Consider the following 25,767-nt stretch of genomic DNA (forward strand, 5'->3'; position numbering starts at 1 on the left):
CATAAGCCAATCTGATGATGCTTTTAAGCCAAAAAGATAGAGAGGTAGAAGTTGCTTTTTTGACCTCTCCTTTTACCAGAATAAACAACAAACAAGGAAGATGTTTGTCTGAAATCCTTTGTAGCATCTAAATAGAATTTTAGAGCACGGACAACGTCCAAATTGTGTAACAAACGTTCCTTCTATGAAACTGGATTCGGACACAAAGAAGGTACAACTATCTCCTGGTTAATATTTTTGTTGGAAACAACCTTCGGAAGAAAACCAGGCTCAGTACGTAAAAACCACCTTATCTGCATGGACCAGATAGGGCGGAGAACACTGCAGAGCAGATAACTCTGAAACTCTTCTAGCAGAAGAAATTGCAACCTAAAACAAAACTTTCCAAGATAATAACTTAATATCTATGGAATGTAAGGGTTCAAACGGAACCCCTTGAAGAACTGAAAGAACTAGATTAAGACTCCAGGGAAGAGTCAAAGGTCTGTAAACAGGCTTGATTCTAACCAGAGCCTGAACAAACGCTTAAACGTCTGGCACAGCTGCCAGCCTTTTGTGAAGTAAAACAGATAAAGCAGAGATCTGTCCCTTCAGAGAACTCGCAGAAAATCCTTTCTCCAAACCTTCTTGTAGAAAGGAAAGAATCTTAGGAATTTTTATCTTGTTCCATGGGAATCCTTTAGATTCACACCAACAGATATATTTTTTCCATATATTATGGTAAATTTTTCTAGTTACAGGCTTTCTAGCCTGAATAAGAGTATCTACTACAGAATCTGAAAACCCACGCTTTGATAAAATCAAGCGTTCAAACTCCAAGCAGTCAGTTGGAGGAAAACCAGATTTGGATGTTCAAATGGACCCTGAATAAGAAGGTCCTGTCTCAAAGGTAGCTTCCATGGTGGAGCCGATGACACATTCACCAGGTCTGCATACCAAGTCCTGCGTGGCCACACAGGAACTATCAAGGTCACCGAAGCCCTCTCCAGATTGATCCTGGCTACCAGCCTGGGAATGAGAGGAAACGGTGGGAATACATAAGCTAGGTTGAAGATCCAAGGTGCTACTATTGTATCCAATAGAGTCGCCTTGGGATCCCTGGATTTGGACCCGTAACAAGGGACCATGAAGTTCTGACGAGAGGCCATCAGAACCAAGTCTGGAATGCCCCATAATTGAGTTATTTGGGCAAAGATTTCCAGATGGAGTACCCACTCCCCCGGATGCTCCTCCATCGCCAGGGAACTCCTTTGTTACCCCCTGATGGTTGATATATGTAACAGTCGTCATGATGACTGATTGAAACCTTATGAATTTGGCCTTTGCTAGTCTAGGCCAAGCCTTGAGAGCATTGAATATCACTCTCAGTTCCATTATGTTTATCGGGAGAAGAGAGTCTTCCCGAAACCATAGACCCTGAGTTTTCAGGGGTTCCCAGACCGCGCCCCAGCCCACCAGACTGGCGTCGGTCGTGACAATGACCTATTCTGGTCTGCGGAAGCTCATTCCCTGTGACAGGTTGTCCAGGGTCAGCCACCAACGGAGTGAATCTCTGGTTATTTGATCTACTTGTATCGTCGGAGACAAGACTGTATAATCCCCATTCCACTGTCTGAGCATGCCCAGGTGCAATGGTCTTAGATGAATTCGTGCAAAAGGAACTATGTCCATTGCCGCAACCATCAACCCTATTACTTCCATGGACTGCGCTATGGAAGGAATAAGAACAGAATGAAGTACCTGACAAGAGCTTAGAAGTTTTGATTTTCTGGCCTCTGTCAGAAAAACCTTCATTTCTAAGGAAACTATTATTGTTCCCAAGAAGGGAACTCTTGTTGACGGGGACAGAGAACTTTTTTCTATGTTCACTTTCCACCTGTGAGATCTGAGAAAGGCTAGGACAATGTCCGTATGAGCCCTTGCTTTGACAGAGACTACACCTGAATCAGGATGTCGTCCAAGTAAGGTACTACTGCAATGCCCCTTGGTCTTAGCACCGCTAGAAGGGACCCTAGTACCCTTGTGAAAATCCTTGGAGCAGTGGCTAATCCGAATGGAAGTGCCACAGGTAATGCTTGTCCAGAAAGGCGAACCTTAGGAACCGAAAATGTTCCTTGTGGATAGGAATACGTAGGTACGCATCCTTTAAGTCCACCATGGTCATGAATTGACCTTCCTGGATGGTAGAAAGGATCGTTCGAATGGTTTCCATTTTGAATGATGAAACCCTTAGAAACTTGTTTAGAATCTTGAGATCTAAAATAGGTCTGAATGTTCCCTCTTATTTGGGAATTATGAACAGGTTGGAGTAAAAACCCATCCCTTGTTCTCCTAATGGAACAGGATGAATCACTCCCATGCTTAACAGGTCTTCTACACAGTGTAAGAATGCCTGTTCGAAGATAATTGAGACCCGTGGAACCTTCCCCTTGGGAGTAGTTCCCTGAATTCCAGGAGATAACCTTGAGAAACTATTTCTAGCGCCCAAGGATCCTGAACATCTCTTGCCCCAACCTGAGCAAAGAGAGAAAGTCTGCCCCCCACCAGATCCTTCCCAGATCGGGGGCCAACACTTCATGCTGTTTTGGTAGCAGTGGCAGGTGACTTGGCCTGCTTATCCTTGTTCCAGCCTTGCATCGGCCTCCAGGCTGGCTTGGTTTGAGAAGTATTACCCTCTTGCTTAGAGGGTGTAGAATTTGAGGCTGGTCCGTTTCTGCGAAAGGGACGAAAATTTGGCCTATTTTTAGCCTTAAAAGACCTATTCTGTGGGAGGGCGTGGCCCTTTCCCCCAGTGATGTCTGAAATAATCTCTTTCAAGTCAGGGCCAAACAGTGTTTTACCCTTGAAAGGGATGTTAAGCAAAAGCGCTCTGCGCGCCACGATAGCAAACCCTGAATTATTCGCCGCTAATCTAGCTAATTGCAAAGCGGCATCTAAAATAAAAAAGAGTTAGCCAATTTAAGAGCTTGAACTCTGTCCAAAACCTCCTCGTACGAAGATTCTTTATTAAGCGACTTTTCTAGTTCTTCGAACCAGAAACACGCAGCTGTAGTGACAGGAACAATGCATGAAATTGGTTATAGAAGGTAACCTTGCTGAACAAACATCTTTTTAAGCAAACCCTCTAACCTTTAATCCATAGGATCTTGAAAGCACAACTATCTTCTATAGGAATAGAAGTGCGTTTGTTTAGAGTAGAAACCGCCCCCTCGACCTTGGGGACTGTATGCTATAAGTCCTTTCTGGGGTCGACTATAGGAAACTAATTTCTTAAATATAGGGGGAGGACAAAGGGTATGCCGGGCCTTTCCCACTCCTTATTTACTATGTCCGCCACCCGCTTGGGTATAGGAAAAACATCGGGGGGCACCGGAACCTCTAGGAACTTGTCCATCTTACCTAATTTCTCTGGAATGACCAAATTGTCACAATCATCCAGAGTAGATAATACCTCCTTAAGTAGTGCGTGGAGATGTTGAAATTTAAATTTAAAAGTTACAATATCAGGTTCTGCTTGTTGAGAAATTTTCCCTGAATCTGAAATTTCTCCCTCAGACAAAACCTCCCTCCTGGCCCCTTCAGATAGGTGTGAGGGTATGTCAGAAAAGATATCATCAGCGTCCTCTTGCTCCTCAGTGTTAAAAACAGAGCAATCACGCTTTCTGATAAGTAGGCATTTTGGAAAAAAATGCATGCAATAGAATTATCCATTACAGCCATTAATTGTTGTATGGTAATAAGTATTGGTGCACTAGATGTACTAGGGGCCTCTTGTGTGGGCAAAACTGGTGTAGACACAGAAGGGGATGATGCAGTACCATGCTTACTCCCCTCATTAGAGGAATCATCTTGGGCAATATCATATCTATGGCATTATTATCCCTACTTTGTTTGGACATTATGACACAAATATATCACATATATTTAAAAGGGGAGACACATTGGCTTTCATACATATAGAACATCGTTATCTGATGGTTCAGACATGTTAAACAGGCTTAAACTTGTTAACAAAGCACAAAAAACGTTTTACAATAAAACCGTTACTGTCCCTTTAAATTTTAAACTGAACACACTTTATTACTGAATATGTGAAAAAGTATGAAGGAATTGTTCAAATTTCACCAAAATTTCACCACAGTAACTTAAAGCCTTAAAAGTATTGCACACCAAATTTGAAAGCTTTAACCCTTAAAATAAACCGGAGCCGTTTTAACATTTAACCCCTATACAGTCCCAGGTATCTGCTTTGTTGAGACCCAACCAAGCCCAGAGGGGAATACGATACCAAATGATGCCTTCTATAAGCTTTTTCAGTGGTTCTTAGCTCCTCACACATGCATCTGCATGCCATGCTTTCCAAAAACAACTGCGCATTAGAGGCGCGAAAATGAGGCTCTGTCTATGACTAGAAAAGGCCCCCAGTGAAAAAGGTGTCCAATACAGTGCCTGCCGTTTTTATTAAAACAATCCCCAAGATTTAACAACTATTAAAAGTAATAATCTGCCAAATATACTTAGTAAAGTAATCGTTTTAGCCCAGAAAAATGTCTACCAGTTTTTTAAGCCCTAATGAAGCCCTTTATTCTTTTACTTAAACAAAGAAAATGGCTTACCGGTTCCCATAGGGAAAATGACAGCTTCCAGCATTACCGAGTCTTGTTAGAAATGTGTCATACCTCAAGCAGCAAAAGTCTGCTCACTGCTTCCCCCAACTGAAGTTAATTCCTCTCAACAGTCCTGTGTGGAAACAGCCATCGATTTTAGTAACGGTTGCTAAAATCATTTTCCTCTTACAAACAGAAATCTTCATCTCTTTCCTGTTTCAGAGTAAATAGTACATACCAGCACTATTTTAAAATAACAAACTCTTGATTGAAGAATAAAAACTACATTTAAACACCAAAAAACTCTAAGCCATCTCCGTGGAGATGTTGCCTGTACAACGGCAAAGAGAATGACTGGGGAAGGCGGAGCCTAGGAGGGATCATGTGACCAGCTTTGCTGTTGGGGAAGAGAATATCCCACAAGTAAGGATGACGCCGTGGACCGGACACACCTATGTTGGAGAAGTAGAGTCCAGGCATGGACCAAATAAAATATTTCCCTTAAAGGGAAGAGAAAGGAGTCTGGACCTAGAAGTCATATACGCAGACCAAGACTTCAATCAGAGCGCCGGCGGGCTAGGACTACAAAGCCAGAGGCCTTTGCATTTAGGCGAATAATTTGCATGTTCGCATCACAGATAAAAGAATCAGCAATTCTCAGAGCTTTAATTCTGTCTTAAATATCCTCGAGGGGAGACTCCACCTCAATGAGTTCCAACAAAGAGTTGCACCAGTAGGTAGCTGCTCCGGCAACCGCGGCAACTGCAGCCTCCGGTTGAAATAAAAATAATGTATGTTGAAACATCTTTCTCAGAAAGGTTTCCATTTTCTTATCCATCGTCTCTCTGAACGAAGAACTATCCTCAAGAGGTATAGTAGTACTTTTAGCAAGCGTAGAGATAGCACCATCCACCTTAGGAATGGAGCCCTACAAATCCAGTTGAGAGTCCGCGACTGGGAATAACTTTTTTAAAAGTAGACAAGGGGGAAAAGGAAGAACCAATTCTTTCCCATTCGTTGTTAAAAATGTTTACCATTTTAACTGACCCAGTAAAAGTCAAAGGAACTTTCCTGTCTTTGTAAACTCTGTCTAATTTAGGTATCATAGGTTTTTCAGGCAGCGCGGCCTCTCGAACCTCTAACGTAGACAGAACCTCCTTTAATAAAAAAATGCAAGTGCTCAATTTTAAATCTAAAGGACGGTTCCTCCGCAGCAGGAGGCTTAGACGCTAAGGACTCTGACCCGAAAGTTCACCCTCTGAAGCTACAGAGGTTAACTCATCATCGGATAACAGACATAATAGCTAAATCCAATAAATATCTAGATGACTGAGTGAGGTAATGCACTGAGGGCCGCAGACACCCCCGTTTGTAACTGCGCAGCAAAATCCGCAGGAAGAAGGCCCCCTCCGGATGGAGGATTAGATGTGATACGGGGAACTGCATGTGGAGTGGATAATGTAGCAAGGGTAGTAATCTCACGGGACGCTAAGTCCTGAGAGGTAGACGGCTCAAAGGGACTAATAGCATTAGCAGGCTTGTCTCCCTTCTTAGACTTTATAATGGTGTTAAGGCATATGGAACATAATTGAGTGGGTGGGAAAACCACAGTCTCCTCACAATATAAACAGGTATGATTTAGTACAGAAGAAGTACATTCTAACGTGTCAGAGTCCTCCATAGCTCAGGTTATAACCACAGAAGGACACAAATATATATATATATATATATATATATATATATATATATATATATATATATATTAATAATAATAATAATAACTAGTATTTATATAGCGCCTTTCTCCCAGTGGGACTCAAAGCGCTTTTTCAGCGCTCACACTCGGAATTAACCAAATCGGCATCTGAATAGAAATAGTTGTTATTATTACCCAATTTAATGGTACTCATTTTATCGACCTCGGAAGGATGAAGGGCTGAGTCGGCCCTGCTGGGATTTGAAACTGTGACCTTGGATCTTTTAAACAGGCTTTTTTGAAGTCAGGGCATTTACCAACTGAGCTACCTCACCGGTATATCATATATATATATATATGCTGTGCAACACTTTCCAAAACGAAAGTGAAACCTGTTTTTTCCAGCCAAAAACACACAGTCTATTAGCACAGAAAATATAATCACACAAAGCAGGATGTAAATAATTAATACACTGATTAATTAACCCCAACTGTTCAATAAACCCCCCTCAGAGGATATCAACCCTGGATCCTATCAAGGTATAAAGGAGCCACACTGTGACCCTGTTATAGCGTTTTATGTATAAAAAATGTAAACAATCTTACCTCCAGGATCCATGCTGTGGAACAGAACACAGCCTCTCAAGTGTGATAGTCTTATAGCACCGCTCCTGACATGGACTTGAGTGAGAGAAAGCAGGCAGCAAAATTTGTCAATACTGATTTGCTTAGGAGCCGTTAGCAGTAGTCAGGATGGTTTCGCAGAAAAACTTTCCCTGCATCTCCAGACTCTAACTTTCATCAATACTCTCACTGAGTGATTGACATGACTACGTAACACTCCAGTCCTATCTTGAAGGGCAGACTCTCCGAATCTTCTGACACTTCTCTGCCACCTCCTATCATGACGAAAGGCAAAGAATGGCTGGGGTAATGAGGAAGTGGGAGGGATATTTAAGTCTTTGGATGGGGTGTCTTTGCCGCCTCCTCGTGGCCAGGTGTTGTATTTCCCAATAGTAAGGAATGAAGCTGTGGACTCTCCCTATCTTAGGAAGGAAATAAAAATAGGAGTAAATAAGAAAGTTGCTTAAAAATTGCATGCTCTGATTCCTGAATGAAAAAATGTGAGTTTAGTATCGCTTTAATCACCTAATAAAAGCAGTGTGTTTATCTTTATTATTACTAAAGTAGAAGTTTATTGCTTAGCACTAACATTTAAATGGACATGAAATAAAATTTTCTTGATGCAGAAAGCATGCAGTTTCCAATTACCCTGTTACCAAATTTACTTTGTTTTCTTAGTATCCTTTAATAGAAATTGACGTCTTCCTCTTGGCATCCTTTGTTGTCTCTATCCATGAGATCGTATTCAAGTAAGCTCAGGAGCATGCACAGGTCTTAAGCACTATATGGCAGCAGTTTATTCCCACTGCAAAAAGCTAAAGATACCTACATGCTTCTGAGACTACCTATGTATGCTCTTCAACTTAAGATACCAAAAGAACAAAGTAAATGTGCTAACAGAAGAAAATTGGAAAGATTTTTATCTGAATAATGTAAGTTTCATTTTGATTTAGGTTGATTTTGTTTCTGGCCATTAGGGGTTCAATGGTAAAGATATACAAAACATAATTTATGCTTACCTGATAAATTTCTTTCTCTTGTGATGTATCGAGTCCACGGATTCATCCATACTTGTGAGATATTCTCCTTCCCTACAGGAAGTGGCAAAGAGAGCACCCACAGCAGAGCTGTCTATATAGCTCCTCCCTTAGCTCCACCCCCCCAGTCATTCGACCGAAGGCTAGGAAGAAAAAGGAGAAACTATAGGGTGCAGTGGTGACTGAAGTTTTTTAAATAAAAATATATTGCCTGTCATAATAAACAGGGCGGGCCGTGGACTCGATACATCACAAGAGAAAAATTTATCAGGTAAGCATAAATTCTGTTTTCTCTTGTAAGATGTATCGAGTCCACGGATTCATCCATACTTGTGGGATACCAATACCAAAGCTTTAGGACACGGATGAAGGGAGGGACAAGACAAGGACCTTAAACGGAAGGCACCACTGCTTGTAGAACCTTTCTCCCAAAAATAGCCTCTGAAGAAGCAAAAGTATCGAATTTGTAAAAAGTATGAAGCGAAGACCAAGTCGCCTCCTTACAAATCTGTTCAACAGAAGCCTCATTTTTAAAAGCCCATTTGTAAGCCACTGCTCTAGTAGAATGAGCAGTAATTCTTACAGGAGGCTGCTGTCCAGCAGTCTCATAAGCCAAACGGATGATACTTTTCAGCCAAAAGGAAAGAGAGGTAGCAGTAGCCTTTTGACCTCTCCATTTACCAGAATAAACAACAAACAATGAAGATGTTTGAGGGAAATCTTTAGTTGCTTGTAAGTAGAACTTTAAAGCACGAACCAGATCAAGATTGTACAACAAACGTTCCTTCTTTGAGGAAGGATTAGGACACAGTGAAGGAACAACAATCTCCTGATTGATATTCCTATTAGAAACAACCTTAGGAAGAAACCCAGGTTTGGTACGCAAAACAACCTTATCTGCATGGAAAACAAGGTAAGGTGAATCACACTGTAAAGCAGATAACTCAGAAACTCTTCGAGCCGAAGAGATAGCTATTAAAAACAAAACTTTCCAAGATAGAAGCTTAATATCTATGGAATGCATAGGTTCAAACGGAACCCCTTGAAGAACTTTCAGAACTAAGTTTAGGCTCCATGGTGGAGCAACAGGTTTAAATACAGGCTTGATCCTGACCAAGGCCTGACTAAATGCTTGAACGTCTGGGACATGCCAGACGTTTGTGTAGTAGAATAGACAAAGCAGATATTTGTCCTTTTAACGAACTAGCTGATAATCCCTTCTCCAATCCTTCTTGGAGAAAAGACAATATTCTAGGAATCCTAATCTTATTCCATGAGTAACCCTTGGATTCACACCAATAAAAATATTTGCACCAAATCTTATGATAAATCTTCCCGGTGACAGGCTTTCTAGCTTGAATCAGGGTATCAATGACCGACTCAGAGAAACCACGCTTTGATAGAATCAGGCGTTCAATCTCCAAGCAGTCAGACGCAGAGAAATTAGATTTGGATGCGTGAATGGGCCTTGGATTAGAAGGTCCTGCCTCATTGGCAGAGACCACGGTGGAACTGATGACATGTCCACTAGGTCTGCATACCAAGAAGTTTGGCATTCTGTCGGGACGCCATCAGATCCAATTCCGGTGTGTCCCATAGCTAAGTTAGCTGGGCAAATACCTCCGGATGGAGCTCCCACTCCCCCGGATGAAAAGTCTGACGACTTAGGAAATCCGCCTCCCAGTTCTCTACTCCTGGGATATGGATTGCTGAGAGATGGCAAGAGTGATCCTCCGCCCATCGGATTATTTTGGTTACCTCCATCATCGCTAGAGAACTCAGTGTTCCTCTTTGATGATTGATATAAGCTACAGTCGTGATGTTGTCCGACAAATCTGATGAATTTGGCCGCAACAAGCTGAGGCCACGCCTGAAGCGCATTGAATATCGCTCTCAGTTCTAGAATGTTTATCAGGAGGAGAGATTCCTCCTGAGACCATAAGCCCTGTGCTTTCAGGGAGTTCCAGACTGCACCCCAGCCTAGTAGGCTGGCATCTGTCGTTACTATGAGCCACTGTGGCCTGCGGAAACACATTCCCTGAGACAGGTGGTCCTGAGACAACCACCAGAGAAGAGAATCTCTGGTCTCCTGATCCAGATTTATTTGAGGAGATAAATCTGCATAATCCCCATTCCACTGTTTGAGCATGCATAGTTGCAGTGGTCTGAGGTGTAGGCGGGCAAAAGGAACTATGTCCATTGCCGCTACCATGAGTCCGATTACCTCCATGCACTGAGCCACTGATGGCCGAGGAATGGAATGAAGAGCTCGGCAAGTGGTTAACAGTTTTGATTTTCTGACAGTATATTTTCATTTCTACCGAGTCTATCAGAGTCCCTAGGAAGGAAACTCTTGTGAGAGAGAAGAGAGAACTCTTTTTTTATGTTCACCTTCCACCCGTGAGATCTCAGAAAAGCCCACACGATGTCCGTGTGAGACTTGGCTAGTTGGAAAGTCGAAGAATTAAGATGTCGTCTAGATAAGGCGCCACTGCTATGCCCCGCGGCCTTAGCACCACCAAAAGGGAACCTAGCACTTTTGTGAAAATTCTGGGAGCCGTGGCCAACCCGAAGGGAAGGGCCACAAACTGGAAATGCCTGTCCAGAAAGGCAAATCTGAGGAATTGATGATGATCTCTGTGAATAGGGATGTGTAGATATGCATCCTGTAAGTCCACGGTAGTCATATATTGACCCTCCTGGATCATTGGTAGAATGGTCCGAATAGTCTCCATCTTGAATGATGGTACTCTTAGGAATTTGTTTAGAATTTTGAGATCCAAGATTGGTCTGAAAGTTCCCTCTTTTTTGGGAACCACAAACAGGTTGGAGTAAAACCCTAGCCCTTGTTCCTCTTTTGGAACTGGGCGGATCACTCCCATGGTATGTAGGTCTTCTACACAGCGTAAGAACGCCTCTCTCTTTGTCTGGTTTGCAGACAATTGAGAAATGTGAAATCTCCCCCTGGGGGGGGGGGGGGGAGAGTCTTTGAAGTCCAGAAGATATCCCTGGGACACAATTTCTAAACCCCAGGAATCGTGAACATCTCTTGCCTGAGCGAAGAGAGAGAGTCTGCCACCTACTAGATCCGGTCCCGGATCGGGGGCTACCCCATCATGCTGTCTTAGAGGCAGCTGCAGGCTTCTTGGCCTGTTTACCCTTGTTCCAAGCCTGGTTAGGCCTCCAGACTGACTTGGATTGGGCAAAATTCCCCTCTTGCTTTGAAGCAGTGGAAGCTGAAGTGGTACCACCCTTGAAGTTCCGAAAGGAACGAAAAGTATTTTGTTTGGTCCTCATTTTATTTGTTTTATCATGAGGGAGGGCATGGCCTTTCCCTCCAGTGATGTCTGAAATAAACTCTTTCAGTTCAGGCCTGAATAGGGTCTTTACTTTGAAAGGGATGTTCAAAAGTTTCGATTTTGATGACACATCCGCAGACCAGGACTTAAGCCATAACGCTCTGCGTGCTAAAATGGCAAAACCTGAATTCTTTGCCGCTAATTTAGCCAGTTGGAAAGCGGCATCTGTAATGAAAGAATTAGCCAACTTAAGGGCCTTAATTCTGTCCATAATCTCCTCTAATGGAGTCTCCATCTGAAGAGCCTCTTCTAGAGACTCAAACCAGAAAGCAGCTGCAGTAGTTACAGGAACAATGCACGCAATAGGTTAGAGAAGAAAACCTTGATGAACAAAACTTTTCTTCAGGAGACCCTCTAAATTTTTAATCCATAGGATCTTTGAAAGCACAACTGTCTTCGATAGGTATAGTTGTACGCTTAGCCAGAGTAGAAATAGCTCCCTCCACCTTAGGAACTGTCTGCCACGAGTCCCGCATGGTGTCAGATATGGGAAACATTTTCTTAAAAACAGGAGGGGGAGCGAACGGAATAGATGGTCTATCCCACTCCTTAGTAACAATATTCACAATCCTCTTAGGGACTGGAAAAACATCAGTGTAAACAGGAACCTCTAAGTATTTGTCCATTTTACACAATTTCTCTGGGACCACTATAGGGTCACAATCATCTAGAGTCGCTAATACCTCCCTGAGCAATAAGCGGAGGTGTTCAAGCTTAAATTTAAAGGCCGTCATATCAGAATCTGTCTGAGGGAGCGTCTTTCCTGAATCAGAAATTTCTCCATCAGATAACAAATCCCTTATCCCTATCTCAGAACATTGTGAGGGTATATCAGATACGGCTACTAAAGCGTCAGACGGCTCAGCATTTGTTCTTAACCCAGAGCTGTCACTCTTTCCTTGCAAACCAGGCAGTTTAAATAAAACCTCAGTGAGGGTTGTATTCATAACTGTGGCCATGTCTTGTAAAGTAAATGAATTCGACGCACTAGAGGTACTTGGCGTCACTTGTGCGGGCGTTAATGGTTGTGACACTTGGGGAGAGCTAGATGGCAAACCCTCATTCCCTTCTGTCTGCGAATCATCTATGGCATTATTTTTAAGTGCTAAAATATGCTCTTTATAATTTATAGACATATCAGTGCAAGTGGGACACATTCTAAGAGGGGGTTCCACAATGGCTTCTAAACACATTGAACAAGGATTTTCCTTGATGTCAGACATGTTAAACAGGCTAGTAATGCAACAAGCAAGCTTGGAGAACTCTTTAATCAATGAAAAACAACACTTTCATAAAAACGGTACTGTGCCTTTTTTGAGAAAAAAAAAACATGTACACTTTCTGCAAAACTGCTTAAAAATGTCACAAATCTTACTAATTTTTTACAGCATATGTAGTAAGCCTTAGTAAGGTTGCACCACTAGTAAGAATGAGATTAACCCCTTAGTTACCAAACCGGATTGACAAAAGTCTAAAAATCCGGAAATATACAGTCAGCACCTTGCCACAGCTCTGCTGTGGCGCCTACATGCCCTTAGGGGTTGAAATTGGGGGAATAAAGCTTTGTTTTGGCTCCAAAACTGCTTCAGGACCCTCAAGCTTGCTATCCAGAAGTAAAAACAAATGCGCAACTAAGGCGCGAAATTAGGCCCCGCCCACCTCATACACGATGTCTGAGGGACCTTAAATTAACACCTCAAGTGTTAAAAACATAGCCATGTGGTATAAAAACCTTCCAATATAAGCCAAATGAACCCCTAAATAAAAGTCCCAAAAAAACGTTTTTCTCAAATCTATCAAAAACGTCTGTTTTAAACATATAAGTGTCAACCAGCAGTAACTTAGCCCTTATGCAAGCTTTTAATACTACCATAAGTGTTTGATTAAAGCTTCCCCTTCCCCTCATGGGGATAATGTCAGCCCTTTTCTTGAAATATCCTGTCTTTCTAGAAAAATTGACTGAACATACCTCAGTGCAGTAGAGACTGCAAAACCGTTCCTCAGCTGAAGTTTCCTGTACTCTTCAGCCTCTGTGGGAACAGCAATGGAGCTTAGTTACCAAATGCTAAGATCATCATCCTCCATGCAGAAATCTTCATCTCTTTTCTGCTTGAGAGTAAATAGTACACACCGGTAGCATTTAAAATAACAAACTCTTTCTTGAAGAAATAAAAACTAATATTTTGTCACCACAATCTCTTTACCCTTCCATCTTGTTAGAGCCAGCAAAGAGAATGACTGGGGGGTGGAGCTAAGGGAGGAGCTATATAGACAGCTTTGCTGTGGGTGCTCTCTTTGCCACTTCCTGTAGGGAAGGAGAATATCCCACAAGTATGGATGAATCTGTGGACTCGATACATCTTACAAGAGAAATAAGTGAGTTTTCACGAAGCATAAATGTGTGGTAGCAGTATAGATTTGGAGGCCAGACGAATTATTGACAACTAGTAGATGAAAGGATTGCTTAGGGAGACATATGAACATAGCATTTTTAAAAGAGATTTAGCATTTTTAAATTTAAAATATAGGGCGGGTGTAAATATTGACAAATTAACAGTAAATAAAAAAAAGCAGCATTTGAGCTTTTAGAGTTTTAACAATTTATTAATGGCGGAAGTTTAAAAAAGGATAAAGCTTATAATCAGGCAGATCTCACAGCGACTGCCAAGACCAAATGTTTTATGAGTTATACCTCTTAGGACAAACTTATGTTGTCCACATCACCTTAATGCTCACATCATAACTAAATTATTCTGCATTACAAGCTCTCGAGCAAATAATTTTGATCAGTATATCATATAGAAATTTGTATTCTAGTAAAAGACTTTTATTCCTTATACTGACACAGCTGATAGCGATATTATTATTTAAAAAAAGGCAAAAATACATAACAACAACAAAACTACCACCTCCAATAAAAATATAATTACTTCAAAAAAAATGAATGCGCTTGGGTACCTGCATTAAATCTAACTTTAGTATTGGTTGCCCTGTGTCCATATCCATATTTATCTCAACTTCCAGGCTATCTGAAGATACATACTGTAATGTTCTAGTCATCCAGAGGGCATGCGCACTTACCTCTTTATATGCTGAGCGGTAATAGGAATTATAGGAATAACTGTATTACAATGGCACTTGCAGAGAGGACACAAGTACTCGCCATTGCCAAGATCAAATATCAATTCAACATGAAGACGTTGCCGAGCGTTGACCTGCATGGCCTCAAAAAATCTAGGGACATTAAAACCCGTCATATTAATGAGAAAATGGAATGGCAAATTATTCTGCTGATGTAGATAGAATGTGAGTACTACAGAGTATTATACTACCCTAAGTACATTCAGATAAATATATAATTAGCATTCAGTAATACCATGGTTTAGTTAAGGACAAAATGTGAGTCTCTTTATTGAAGCCATATTATTCATGAATGCATAGCTTCTGTGTGAGACAAATAAATAGCACAATGAAACGCTAAAGATAAAATATGCATTGTAAACTATACGATATGGTTTATTAATACAGAAAAAATGTGTGTAAATAATGTAAATATGATGAATGTTATGTAGAGTAGCACATGCATTTGAGTATGTGACAATATGAAGTATTTCACTTACTTTTGCCAGCATACAACGTGCATAACATGTCCACAGCTGCCGGTATGGGTTCCACAAGACATCTCAGGGTTTGTAAAAAGAGGATTGAAGGATTCTATAAATCAAAATGTACTTAAATGACATATGATCTTTATTTAATAAGAATGAATAAAACAGGAACTGAGTAAATAGGAAAGCCTTCCGTTCTCAACCTTGATACCACTAAATTAGCAAAAACACAGATAGGTCAGCATGCTAAGGCACTGTGGCTGAGCTCTGTAGCAACCCAAGGGTTGCAGGTTTGATCCCCGGCGAGGTCCACTCAGCCTTTCATCATTCCGAGGTTGATAAAATGAGCAGCGCCTTGAGACCCTTACGGGTGATTAGCCGCGCTTTAGAAGTACCCAATACATACATACATACTTCTAAACTAATAATATAAGTGATGCAAGGGTCATGCATTTAATGTCTAAGAGGGGGAAAAGAGCTGTAAGCTGTTGGGACTCTAAGATGTCTTCTTAAGTTTGTGGTTAGCCATTTTTACTCATCAAGGGCAAGATTACATTTGCGCTCAGGTTAAATTGCATTGGTATTACAAGTGGAAAGTAAACACGAACGCTTGAGTGCAATTGAAGTTAATGCGCATCGGGTTAGCCTGTCCTCAGAGCTCCGGTTGACTGTTTTGCAAAACAAAAAAAGTGTCACAAAACACATCAAAAAAACATTACAAAGTATAGCTACACTCATAATAACACCATCTATTAAATATCATTAAAAAATATTTAAAAATAAAGTTATAAGGGTTTAAAGATATGAGGTCTCAGGTGTTAGAAAAACATAATTTATGCTTACCTGATAAATTTATTTCTCTTGTGGTGTATCCAGTCCACGGATCATCCATTACTTGTGGGATATTCTCCTTCCCAACAGGAAGTTGCAAGAGGATATACGCTCTGAAGCCAAAAAGAAAGAGAGGTTGCAGAAGCTTTTTGACCTCTCCTCTGTCCAGAGTAAACAACATACAGTGTAGATGTTTGGCGAAAATCTTTAGTAGCTTGTAAGTAAAACTTTAAAGCACGGACCATGTCCAGATTATGTAAAAGGCGTTCCTTCTTTGAAGAAGGATTAGGACACAATGATGGAACAACAATCTCTTGATTGATATTCTTGTTAGAAACTACCTTAGGTAAAAACCCAGGTTTTGTACGCAGAACTACTTTAGCTGAATGGAAAATCAGATAAGGAGAATCACATTGTAAGGCAGATAACTCAGAGACTCTCCGAGCCGAGGAAATAGCCATCAAAAACAGAACTTTCCAAGATAAAAGTTTGATATCAATGGAATGAAGGGGTTCAAACGGAACCCCTTGAAGAACTTTAAGAACCAAGTTTAAGCTCCATGGGGGAGCAACAGGTTTAAACACAGGCTTAATTCTAACCAAAGCCTGACAAAAAGCTTGAACGTCTGGAACTTCTGCCAGACGCTTGTGCAAAAGAATAGACAGAGCAGAAATCTGTCCCTTTAAAGAACTAGCTGATAATCCTTTTTCCAAACCCTCTTGGAGAAAGGACAATATCCTAGGAATCCTAACATTACTCCATGAGTAATTCTTGGATTCACACCAATAAAGGTATTTACGCCATATCTTATGGTAGATTTTCCTGGTGACAGGCTTTCGTGCCTGTATAAGGGTATCAATGACTGACTCGGAGAAGCCACGCTTTGATAAAATCAAGTGTTCAATCTCCATGCAGTCAGTCTCAGAGAAATTAGATTCGGATGATTGAAAGGACCTTGTAGTAGAAGGTCTTGTCTCAGAGGCAGGGTCCATGGTGGAAAGGATGACATGTCCACTAGGTCTGCATACCAGGTCCTGCGTGGCCACGCAGGCGCTATCAAGATCACCGATGCTCTCTCCTGTTTGATTTTGGCAATCAGTCAAGGGAGCAGAGGAAATGGTGGAAACACATAAGCCAGGTTGAAGAACCAAGGCGCTGCTAGAGCATCTATCAGTGCCGCTTCTGGGTCCCTGGACCTGGATCCGTAACAAGGAAGCTTGGCATTCTGGCGAGACGCCATGAGATCCAGTTCTGGTTTGCCCCAACTATGAACCAATTGAGCAAACACCTCCGGATGGAGTTCCCACTCCCCCGGATGAAAAGTCTGACGACTTAGAAAATCCGCCTCCCAGTTCTCTACACCTGGGATATGAATTGCTGATAGGTGGCAAGAGTGAGTCTCTGCCCAGCGAATTATCTTGGAGACTTCTAACATCGCTAGGGAACTCCTGGTTCCCCCTTGATGGTTGATGTAAGCCACAGTTGTGATGTTGCCTGACTGAAATCTGATGAACCTCAGGGTTGCTAACTGAGACCAAGCTAGAAGAGCATTGAATATTGCTCTTAACTCCAGAATATTTATTGGGAGGAGTTTCTCCTCCTGAGTCCAGGATCCCTGAGCCTTCAGGGAATTCCAGACTGCACCCCAACCTAGAAGGCTGGCATCTGTTGTTATAATTGTCCAATCTGGCCTGCGAAAGGTCATACCTTTGGACAGATGGACCCGAGATAGCCACCAGAGAAGAGAATCTCTGGTCTCTTGATCCAGATTTAGCAGAGGGGACAAATCTGTGTAATCCCCATTCCACTGACTGAGCATGCATAGTTGCAGCGGTCTGAGATGTGGGCGCGCAAATGGCACTATGTCCATCCCAGCTACCATCAAGCCAATTACTTCCATACACTGAGCCACCGAAGGGCGCGGAATAGAATGAAGAACACGGCAAGATTTTAGAAGCTTTGATAACCTGGATTCTGTCAGGTAAATCTTCATTTTTACAGAATCTATCAGAGTCCCTAGGAAGGAGACTCTTGTGAGTGGGGATAGAGAACTCTTTTCCTCGTTCACCATTCACCCATGTGACCTGAGAAATGCCAGAACTATGTCCGTATGTGACTTGGCAATCTGAAAGCTTGACGCCTGTATCAGGATGTCATCCAGATAAGGGGCCACTGATATACCTCGCGGTCTTAGGACCGCCAGAAGCGATCCCAGAACCTTTGTAAAGATTCTTGGAGCTGTAGCTAACCCGAAGGGAAGAGCCACAAATTGGTAATGCCTGTCCAGAAAGGCAAACCTTAGGAACCGATGATGATCTTTGTGAATCGGTATGTGAAGGTAAGCATCCTTCAAATCCACTGTGGTCATGTACTGACCCTCCTGGATCATAGGTAGGATGGTCCGAATAGTTTCCATTTTGAACGATGGAACTCTGAGGAATTTGTTTAAGGTCTTTAGATCCAAAATGGGTCTGAAGGTTCCCTCTTTTTTGGGAACCACAAACAGATTTGAATAAAAACCCTGTCCCTGTTCCGACTGTGGAACTGGACAGATCACTCCCATAACTAGGAGGTCTTGCACACAGCGTAAGAATGCCTCTTTCTTTATCTGGTTTACAGATAATCTTGAAAGGTGAAATCTCCCTTGAGGAGGGGAAGCTTTGAAGTCCAGAAGATATCCCTGAGATATGATCTCCAACGCCCAGGGATCCTGAACATCTCTTGTCCACGCCTGGGCGAAGAGAGAAAGTCTGCCCCCTACTAGATCCGTTACTGGATAGGGGGCCGTTCCTTCATGCTGTCTTTCTGGCCTGCTTGCCTTTGTTCCAGGACTGGTTAGGTTTCCAGCCCGGCTTGGATTGAGCAAAAGTTCCCTCTTGTCTTGTAGCAGAGGAAGTTGATGCTGCACCTGCCTTGAAGTTTCGAAAGGCACGAAAATTAGACTGTTTGGCCTTTGATTTGGCCCTGTCTTGAGGAAGGGTATGACCCTTACCTCCAGTAATGTCAGCAATAATTTCCTTCAAACCAGGCCCGAATAGGGTCTGCCCCTTGAAGGGAATGTTAAGTAATTTAGACTTTGAAGTCACGTCAGCTGACCAAGATTTAAGCCATAGCGCCCTACGCGCCTGGATGGTGAATCCAGAATTCTTAGCCGTTAGTTTAGTCAAATGAACAATGGCGTCAGAAACAAAAGAATTAGCTAGCTTAAGTGTTCTAAGCTTGTCAAGTATTTCAGTCAATGGAGTAGCTGTCTGAAAGGCCTCTTCCAGAGACTCAAACCAGAACGCTGCAGCAGCAGTGACAGGCGCAATGCATGCAAGGGGCTGCAGGATAAAACCTTGTTGAATAAACATTTTCTTAAGGTAACCTTCTAATTTTTTATCCATTGGATCTGAAAAAGCACAACTGTCCTCGACAGGGATAGTGGTACGCTTTGCTAAAGTAGAAACTGCTCCCTCCACCTTAGGGACCGTCTGCCATAAGTCCCGTGTGGTGGCGTCTATTGGAAACATTTTTCTAAAAATAGGAGGGGGGGAAAACGGCACACCGGGTCTATCCCACTCCTTATTAATGATTTCTGTAAACCTTTTAGGTATTGGAAAAACATCAGTACACACCGGCACTGCATAGTATTTATCCAGTCTACACAATTTCTCTGGTACTGCAATTGTGTCACAATCATTCAGAGCAGCTAACACCTCCCCCAAGCAATACACGGAGGTTCTCAAGCTTAAATTTAAAAGTAGAAATATCTGAATCAGGTTTCCCCGAATCAGAAATGTCACCCACAGACTGAAGCTCTCCTTCCTCAGCTTCTGCATATTGTGACGCAGTATCAGACATGGGCCTTAAGGCATCTGCGCGCTCTGTACTACGTCTAACCCCAGAGCTATCGCGCTTTCCTCTGAATTCAGGCAGTCTGGCTAATACCGCTGACAGGGTATTATCCATGATTGCCGCCATGTCCTGCAAAGTAATCGCTATGGGCGTCTTTGATGTACTTGGCGCCATTTTAGCGTGAGTCCCTTGAGCAGGAGTCAAAGGGTCTGACACGTGGGGAGAGTTAGTCGGCATAACTTCCCCCTCGCCAGAATCCTCTGGTGATAAATTTTTTAAAGCTAAAAGCTGATCTTTATTGTTTAAAGTGAAATCAATACATTTAGTACACATTCTCATATGGGGTTCCACCATGGCTTTTAAACATAATGAACAAGGAGTTTCCTCTATGTCAGACATGTTTATACAGACTAGCAATGAGACTAGCAAGCTTGGAAAACACTTTACATCAAGTTAAACAAGCAATATAAAAAATGTTACTGTGCCTTTAAGGGAAACAAATTTTGCTAAAATTTGAAATAACAGTGAAAAAAGGCAGTTAAACTAACAAAATTTTTACAGTGTATGTAACAAGTCAGCATTGCACCCACTTGCAAATGGATGATTAACCCCTTAATACAAAAAACGGATTAACAAATTGATAAAAACGTTTTTTAAACAGTCACAACAACTGCCACAGCTCCACTGTGGCTTTACCTTCCTCAATATATGACTTTTGAAGTCTTTTGAGCCCTTCAGAGATGTCCTAAAGCATGCAGGGGACTGCTGAGGGAAGCTGAATGTCTCTGTCTGTAATTTTAACTGCGCAAAAAAGTGCTAAAATAGGCCCCTCCCACTCATATTACAACAGTGGAAAGCCTCAGGAAACTGTTTCTAGGCAAAAATCAAGCCAGCCATTTGGAAAAAACTAGGCCCCAACAAGTTTTATCACCAAAGCATATATAAAAACGATTAAACATGCCAGCAAATGTTTTATATTGCACATTAAGCAGAGTATATACCTCTGATTGCAAGCCTGATACTAGTCGCTATTAAATCACTATATTTAGGCTTAACTTACATTAATCTGGTATCAGCAGCTTTTTTCTAGCAAATTCTATCCCTAGAAAAACTTAAACTGCACATACCTTATTGCAGGATAACCTGCACGCCATTCTCCCTCTGAAGTTACCTCATTTCTCAGACATATGTGAGAACAGCAGTGGATCTTAGTTACTTCTGCTAAGATCATAGAAAAACGCAGGCAGATTCTTCTTCTAAATGCTGCCTGAGATAAAATAGTACAACTCCGGTACCATTTAAAAACAAACTTTTGATTGAAGAAAAAACTAACTATATTACACCACTTTCCTCTTACTACCTCCAGCTATGTTGAGAGTTTGCAAGAGAATGACTGGATATGGCAGTTAGGGGAGGAGCTATATAGCAGCTCTGCTGTGGGTGATCCTCTTGCAACTTCCTGTTGGGAAGGAGAATATCCCACAAGCAATGGATGATCCGTGGACTGGATACAGCTTACAAGAGAAAAAAAGCAGGCAAAGGGCTTTAAAGAGAAATGCCACCCACATTTTTTCTTTTATGATTTAGAAAGATAATGCAATTTTAAACATCTTTCTAATTTACTTCTATTATCTAATTTGTTTTATTCTCTTGATATTCTTTGATGAAAAGCATATCAAGATATGCTCACTAGCTGCTGATTGGTTGCTGCACATAGAAGCCTCGTGTGATTGGCTCACCATGTGCATTGCTTTTTCTGGGGTTTTGGGTTTAGTGGCCCTTATACATATTTAAACATGTATATGTATGTTTCTCAATGTTAATGTATGTATGTACTGTATATATGTATGTATGTATATATATATATATATATATATATATATATAAAGAGAGAGAGAGAGAGAGAGAGAGATACACACATATACATACACAGTACATTAGAGCCCTTTGCCGTTAAGTAGATGAAAAATCATATTTATGCAATATTCATATTTAATAAAGTGTTATACTATGTATTTACTTAAATATTTTACATTTCAATGTTCTGCACAAGGCAGAATATGTTCTATGTATTTATAAATATATATTCCTATATATATATATATATATATATATATATATATATATATATCTGTATATATCTACACACACACATATATAAATATAAAAATAAAATCATAAATCATGAAATGTGAGTGCCCATGAGAATATGCAATAGGGTTTGGAAGGTAGAGGGTTGATGGTAATTAAGTGGGTTACTAAGGTTTAGGTGATAGTAAAAGCTTCTCCCATTTGAACTATGGTAAAAGAAAATTGGGCAACAACCAGGGCCGCCATCAGGGGGTGACTCCTGTCAGGGGCCCAATGGGCCAGGGGGGGCCCATGAGGCAAGAACTAAAAAAAAAAAAATTTTTTTTTTTAATTTTTGCAGCTACCAGTGGGTACTACAGCAGAGTGCTAATTGAACATGGGAAATGTTATTAGAAAGAGTAAAGTATTAGCATTTGAGAGGATTTCTGATTGTGCACTAAAACACTATGCACAGTGTGAGACAAACTTGTCACTTTGTTTGTACAGTGTGTGCCTGAGTCAGAGGGCAGATCACTTTCATTTGCAAAGGAGGTAGGACTTACTTAGCAAATGTTTTTTATTTCTTTGTGCATTTCGGATTGTAACTTCAGTGTGGTAGTAGTTGTATGGTGGGGCCAGGGGTCCATAAAAACACATTTTTTTAGCAGCAGTGTATTTATGATTATTTGACAATGCTGTAGAAATTCTATATTTAAAACCATGCAGAAATGTTTCCTCCTCAATACACAAATGGTAGGTGCCCTTTTGGCAGATATGTATATATATATATATATATATATATATATATATAGATATAGATAGATAGATATTACATTCCAATTTACTGCCCCTTTATGCAAGGACTTTCCAGATTCAAGGAGGCATTTTATCTAAGATTTTTAGATCTGCATAACAGGTTATACTCTCAGACTAAGATTAATCAGTGTTTGAAATGAGACAGGTTAACTTAAAACTGTTCAGTTTACACTACAGCTGACTTAATTTTTAAATACATACCAACAAGCCTAAATCTTGCATTTAACCAGATCTAATGGAATGAGTACCACAGCTTATGGTTCCACCAAGACCATATAAAGTACAGCATTTTCAAAATCCATAAGTACAGCTGACAGATGGGAACATTTGTACACTATATTTGAAGTGGTGCTCTTGGTTGGGGAAAAATCAAACAAACATATGTCAACCTTTTAAAAGTACTTTTCTTCATCTAGCCATCTACCCAGATCATTAATGTACAATTTTTTGAATTCACAGAATTATTTTTGTTTGCACATTTAGAAATATGATTCTTTAAAAAGTGATCTCTTAATTTCTGCAATTTTCTTATCATGCATGTCACACACTGTTAATTTAGGGGATGCAGGGTGCATAAATGTTTCCTCCTGTGAGTGTTTCTGTGGGTGTCTGTGTTTATGTCTTTGTGCTTTGTTTTGTGTCTCTGAGTGTGCATGTATTTCTTTCTGTGGGTCTCTCTGTGAGGGTGGGTGTGTATATCTTTGAGATTTTTCTATGGGTGTCTCTGTGAGGGTGTGTGTATGTTTCTCTTTGTGTATTTTCTCTGGATGCCTCTGTGAGGATGGGTGTGTATGTCTGTGTTTTCTGTGGATGTCTCTGTGAGGGTGTGTGTTTTCTGTGGATGTCTCTGTGAGGGTGTTTGTATGTATGTCTTTATGTGTTTTATGTGGTTGTCTCTCTGTGTGTGTATGTCTGTGTGTTTTCTGTGGGAGTCTCTGTGTGTGTGTTTTCTGAAGATGTCTCTGTCAGTGTTTCCTTGGGTGTATGTGCAAGTTTGAGTTTGTGTGTGTGTGTGTGTCCATTGTCTGTTCCTTTTTAGGACATTTTGACCTTTAGGACATTTTGACCTTACTACTGATTATTCACATCTTTCTACAGACCATTTAACCTTTAAATTATTGTTTAGGCAGTTCAGGACCCTTCCTTTCAGCCACTGCATGCTGTTGTCATCATTTAGTTGTCATCTTCCTTTACAAAAAAATAATGAGAACTCCATATTTTGTTTTCAAATTCTCTCTTTTTTTTTTTTTTTTTACTAAACTGTAGTTTACCTCATTACTTGTCAGGTCAAAGTAAACAAGTGCTGAGTGTCTGTTTGGGTGTCTGTGTCTGAGTGTGTTTCTTTGCATGTCTGCTAGAGTGTCTATATGTGAATCCTTATGTGTATGAGTGTGTCTGTATGTTACTACCTTTACAACATTTCCAAGTTTAAACAGACACTTAAGAATAAAGTGCATATATGTTTTAGTCACTTGGTCAAAAATTGCACGTCAAAGGAGGTGGGGGGACCCTGATCAATGGTTAAGTCAGGGGCCCCAAAATTTCTAGTGGTGGCCCTGGCAACAACATTGCCTATTACAAAACTGTAGCAGAGAGTCTTTTTTGAGTCCCATAGAAAGTAAGGGAAGAAACTATCAGTGGTGAGCTGTCACTAACTGGCTATAGTTAACTGATATATTGCTTATAATTTAATAGTGCATGAAGTGCAACTAATATAAGTAGGGTTGTGGCTACTTCATGGCTCATCACCTATTAACTGCAAATAACTTGTAATCTTGGACTCTATGGTCTGAGTTTTTATTAAAGAAGTTTTTTTTGCTCGTTTGTTTTCTGACTCAAAAACATTGTTGATAACATCTGTGTCCCATTTGGATGATACATAAGACAGAGTTATTAGTACACATACCGCCTGAATGTACGAAAGCTTTGCCTCGGGTCTGGGAAAGAGTGGTAGATTTCTGAACACAAGCTGTAAGCACCATGGTAGGTTTATCTAGTCTCACTTCCTGCTCCTCCTGGCACAAGATGCAAGTCAACACCTCCTTGTCTGGCACAGATGGACCACGTTTTGGACCTAATGTAATCTTGGACCCACCTTCTATCATCAACAAACTATGCAAACAGGAAAAAAGACACACATAACAAATCAGAGTGCTAATAAAACACAAGTTCCAAATTCACAGAATTGTGAAAATATTATTTGTTTATTAATAAAAAAAACATAATTTATGCTTACCTGATAAATTCCTTTCTCCTGTAGTGTAGTCAGTCCACGGGTCATCATTACTTCTGGGATATTAACTCCTCCCCAACAGGAAGTGCAAGAGGATCACCCAAGCAGAGCTGCTACATAGCTCCTCCCCTCTACGTCACACCCAGTCATTCGACCGAGAACCAAACGAGAAAGGAGAAACTATAGGGTGCAGTGGTGACTGGAGTATAATTTAAAAATTTAGACCTGCCATAAAAAACAGGGCGGGCCGTGGACTGACTACACTACAGGAGAAAGGAATTTATCAGGTAAGCATAAATTATGTTTTCTCCTGTTAAGTGTAGTCAGTCCACGGGTCATCATTACTTCTGGGATACCAATACCAAAGCTAAAGTACACGGATGACGGGAGGGACAGGCAGGATCTTTATACGGAAGGGACCACTGCCTGAAGAACCTTTCTCCCAAAAACAGCCTCCGAAGAAGCAAAAGTGTCAAATTTGTAAAATTTGGAAAAAGTATGAAGAGAAGACCAAGTTGCAGCCTTGCAAATCTGTTCAACAGATGCCTCATTCTTAAAGGCCCAAGTGGAAGCCACAGCTCTAGTAGAATGAGCTGTAATTCTTTCAGTAGGCTGCTGTCCAGCAGTCTCATAGGCTAAACGTATTATGCTACGAAGCCAAAAAGAGAGAGAGGTAGCAGAAGCTTTTTGACCTCTCCTCTGTCCAGAATAAACGACAAACAGGGAAGAAGTTTGGCGAAAATCTTTAGTTGCCTGTAAATAAAATTTCAGGGCACGAACTACATCCAGATTGTGTAGAAGTCGTTCCTTCTTTGAAGAAGGGTTAGGACACAATGATGGAACAACAATCTCCTGATTGATATTCCTATTAGTGACTACCTTAGGTAAGAACCCAGGTTTAGTACGCAGAACTACCTTGTCTGAATGAAAAATCAGATAAGGAGAATCACAATGTAAGGCCGATAACTCAGAGACTCTTCGAGCCGAGGAAATAGCCATTAAAAACAGAACTTTCCAAGATAACAATTTAATATCAATGGAATGAAGGG

At 41.0% G+C, this 25,767-nt stretch overlaps 1 protein-coding gene across 5 annotated transcripts in view; it reads right to left on the reverse strand.

The window, feature by feature from the left end:
* Positions 1–25,767, reverse strand: part of UBR1 (ubiquitin protein ligase E3 component n-recognin 1) — a 693,945-nt gene that overhangs the window by 176,666 nt on the left and 491,512 nt on the right. For all 5 annotated transcript variants that reach the window (XM_053697798.1, XM_053697801.1, XM_053697800.1 and 2 more), the window contains exons 30-32: positions 24,392–24,597; positions 14,944–15,037; positions 14,405–14,557 (exon numbers count right to left, since the gene is read on the reverse strand). In XM_053697798.1, coding sequence (XP_053553773.1) covers positions 14,405–14,557; positions 14,944–15,037; positions 24,392–24,597 — 453 coding nt within the window. The remainder of the gene's footprint in view (positions 1–14,404; positions 14,558–14,943; positions 15,038–24,391; positions 24,598–25,767) is intronic.

This window comes from Bombina bombina, chromosome 1 (assembly GCF_027579735.1).
Source record: "Bombina bombina isolate aBomBom1 chromosome 1, aBomBom1.pri, whole genome shotgun sequence".
NCBI classification, from domain to species: domain Eukaryota; kingdom Metazoa; phylum Chordata; class Amphibia; order Anura; family Bombinatoridae; genus Bombina; species Bombina bombina.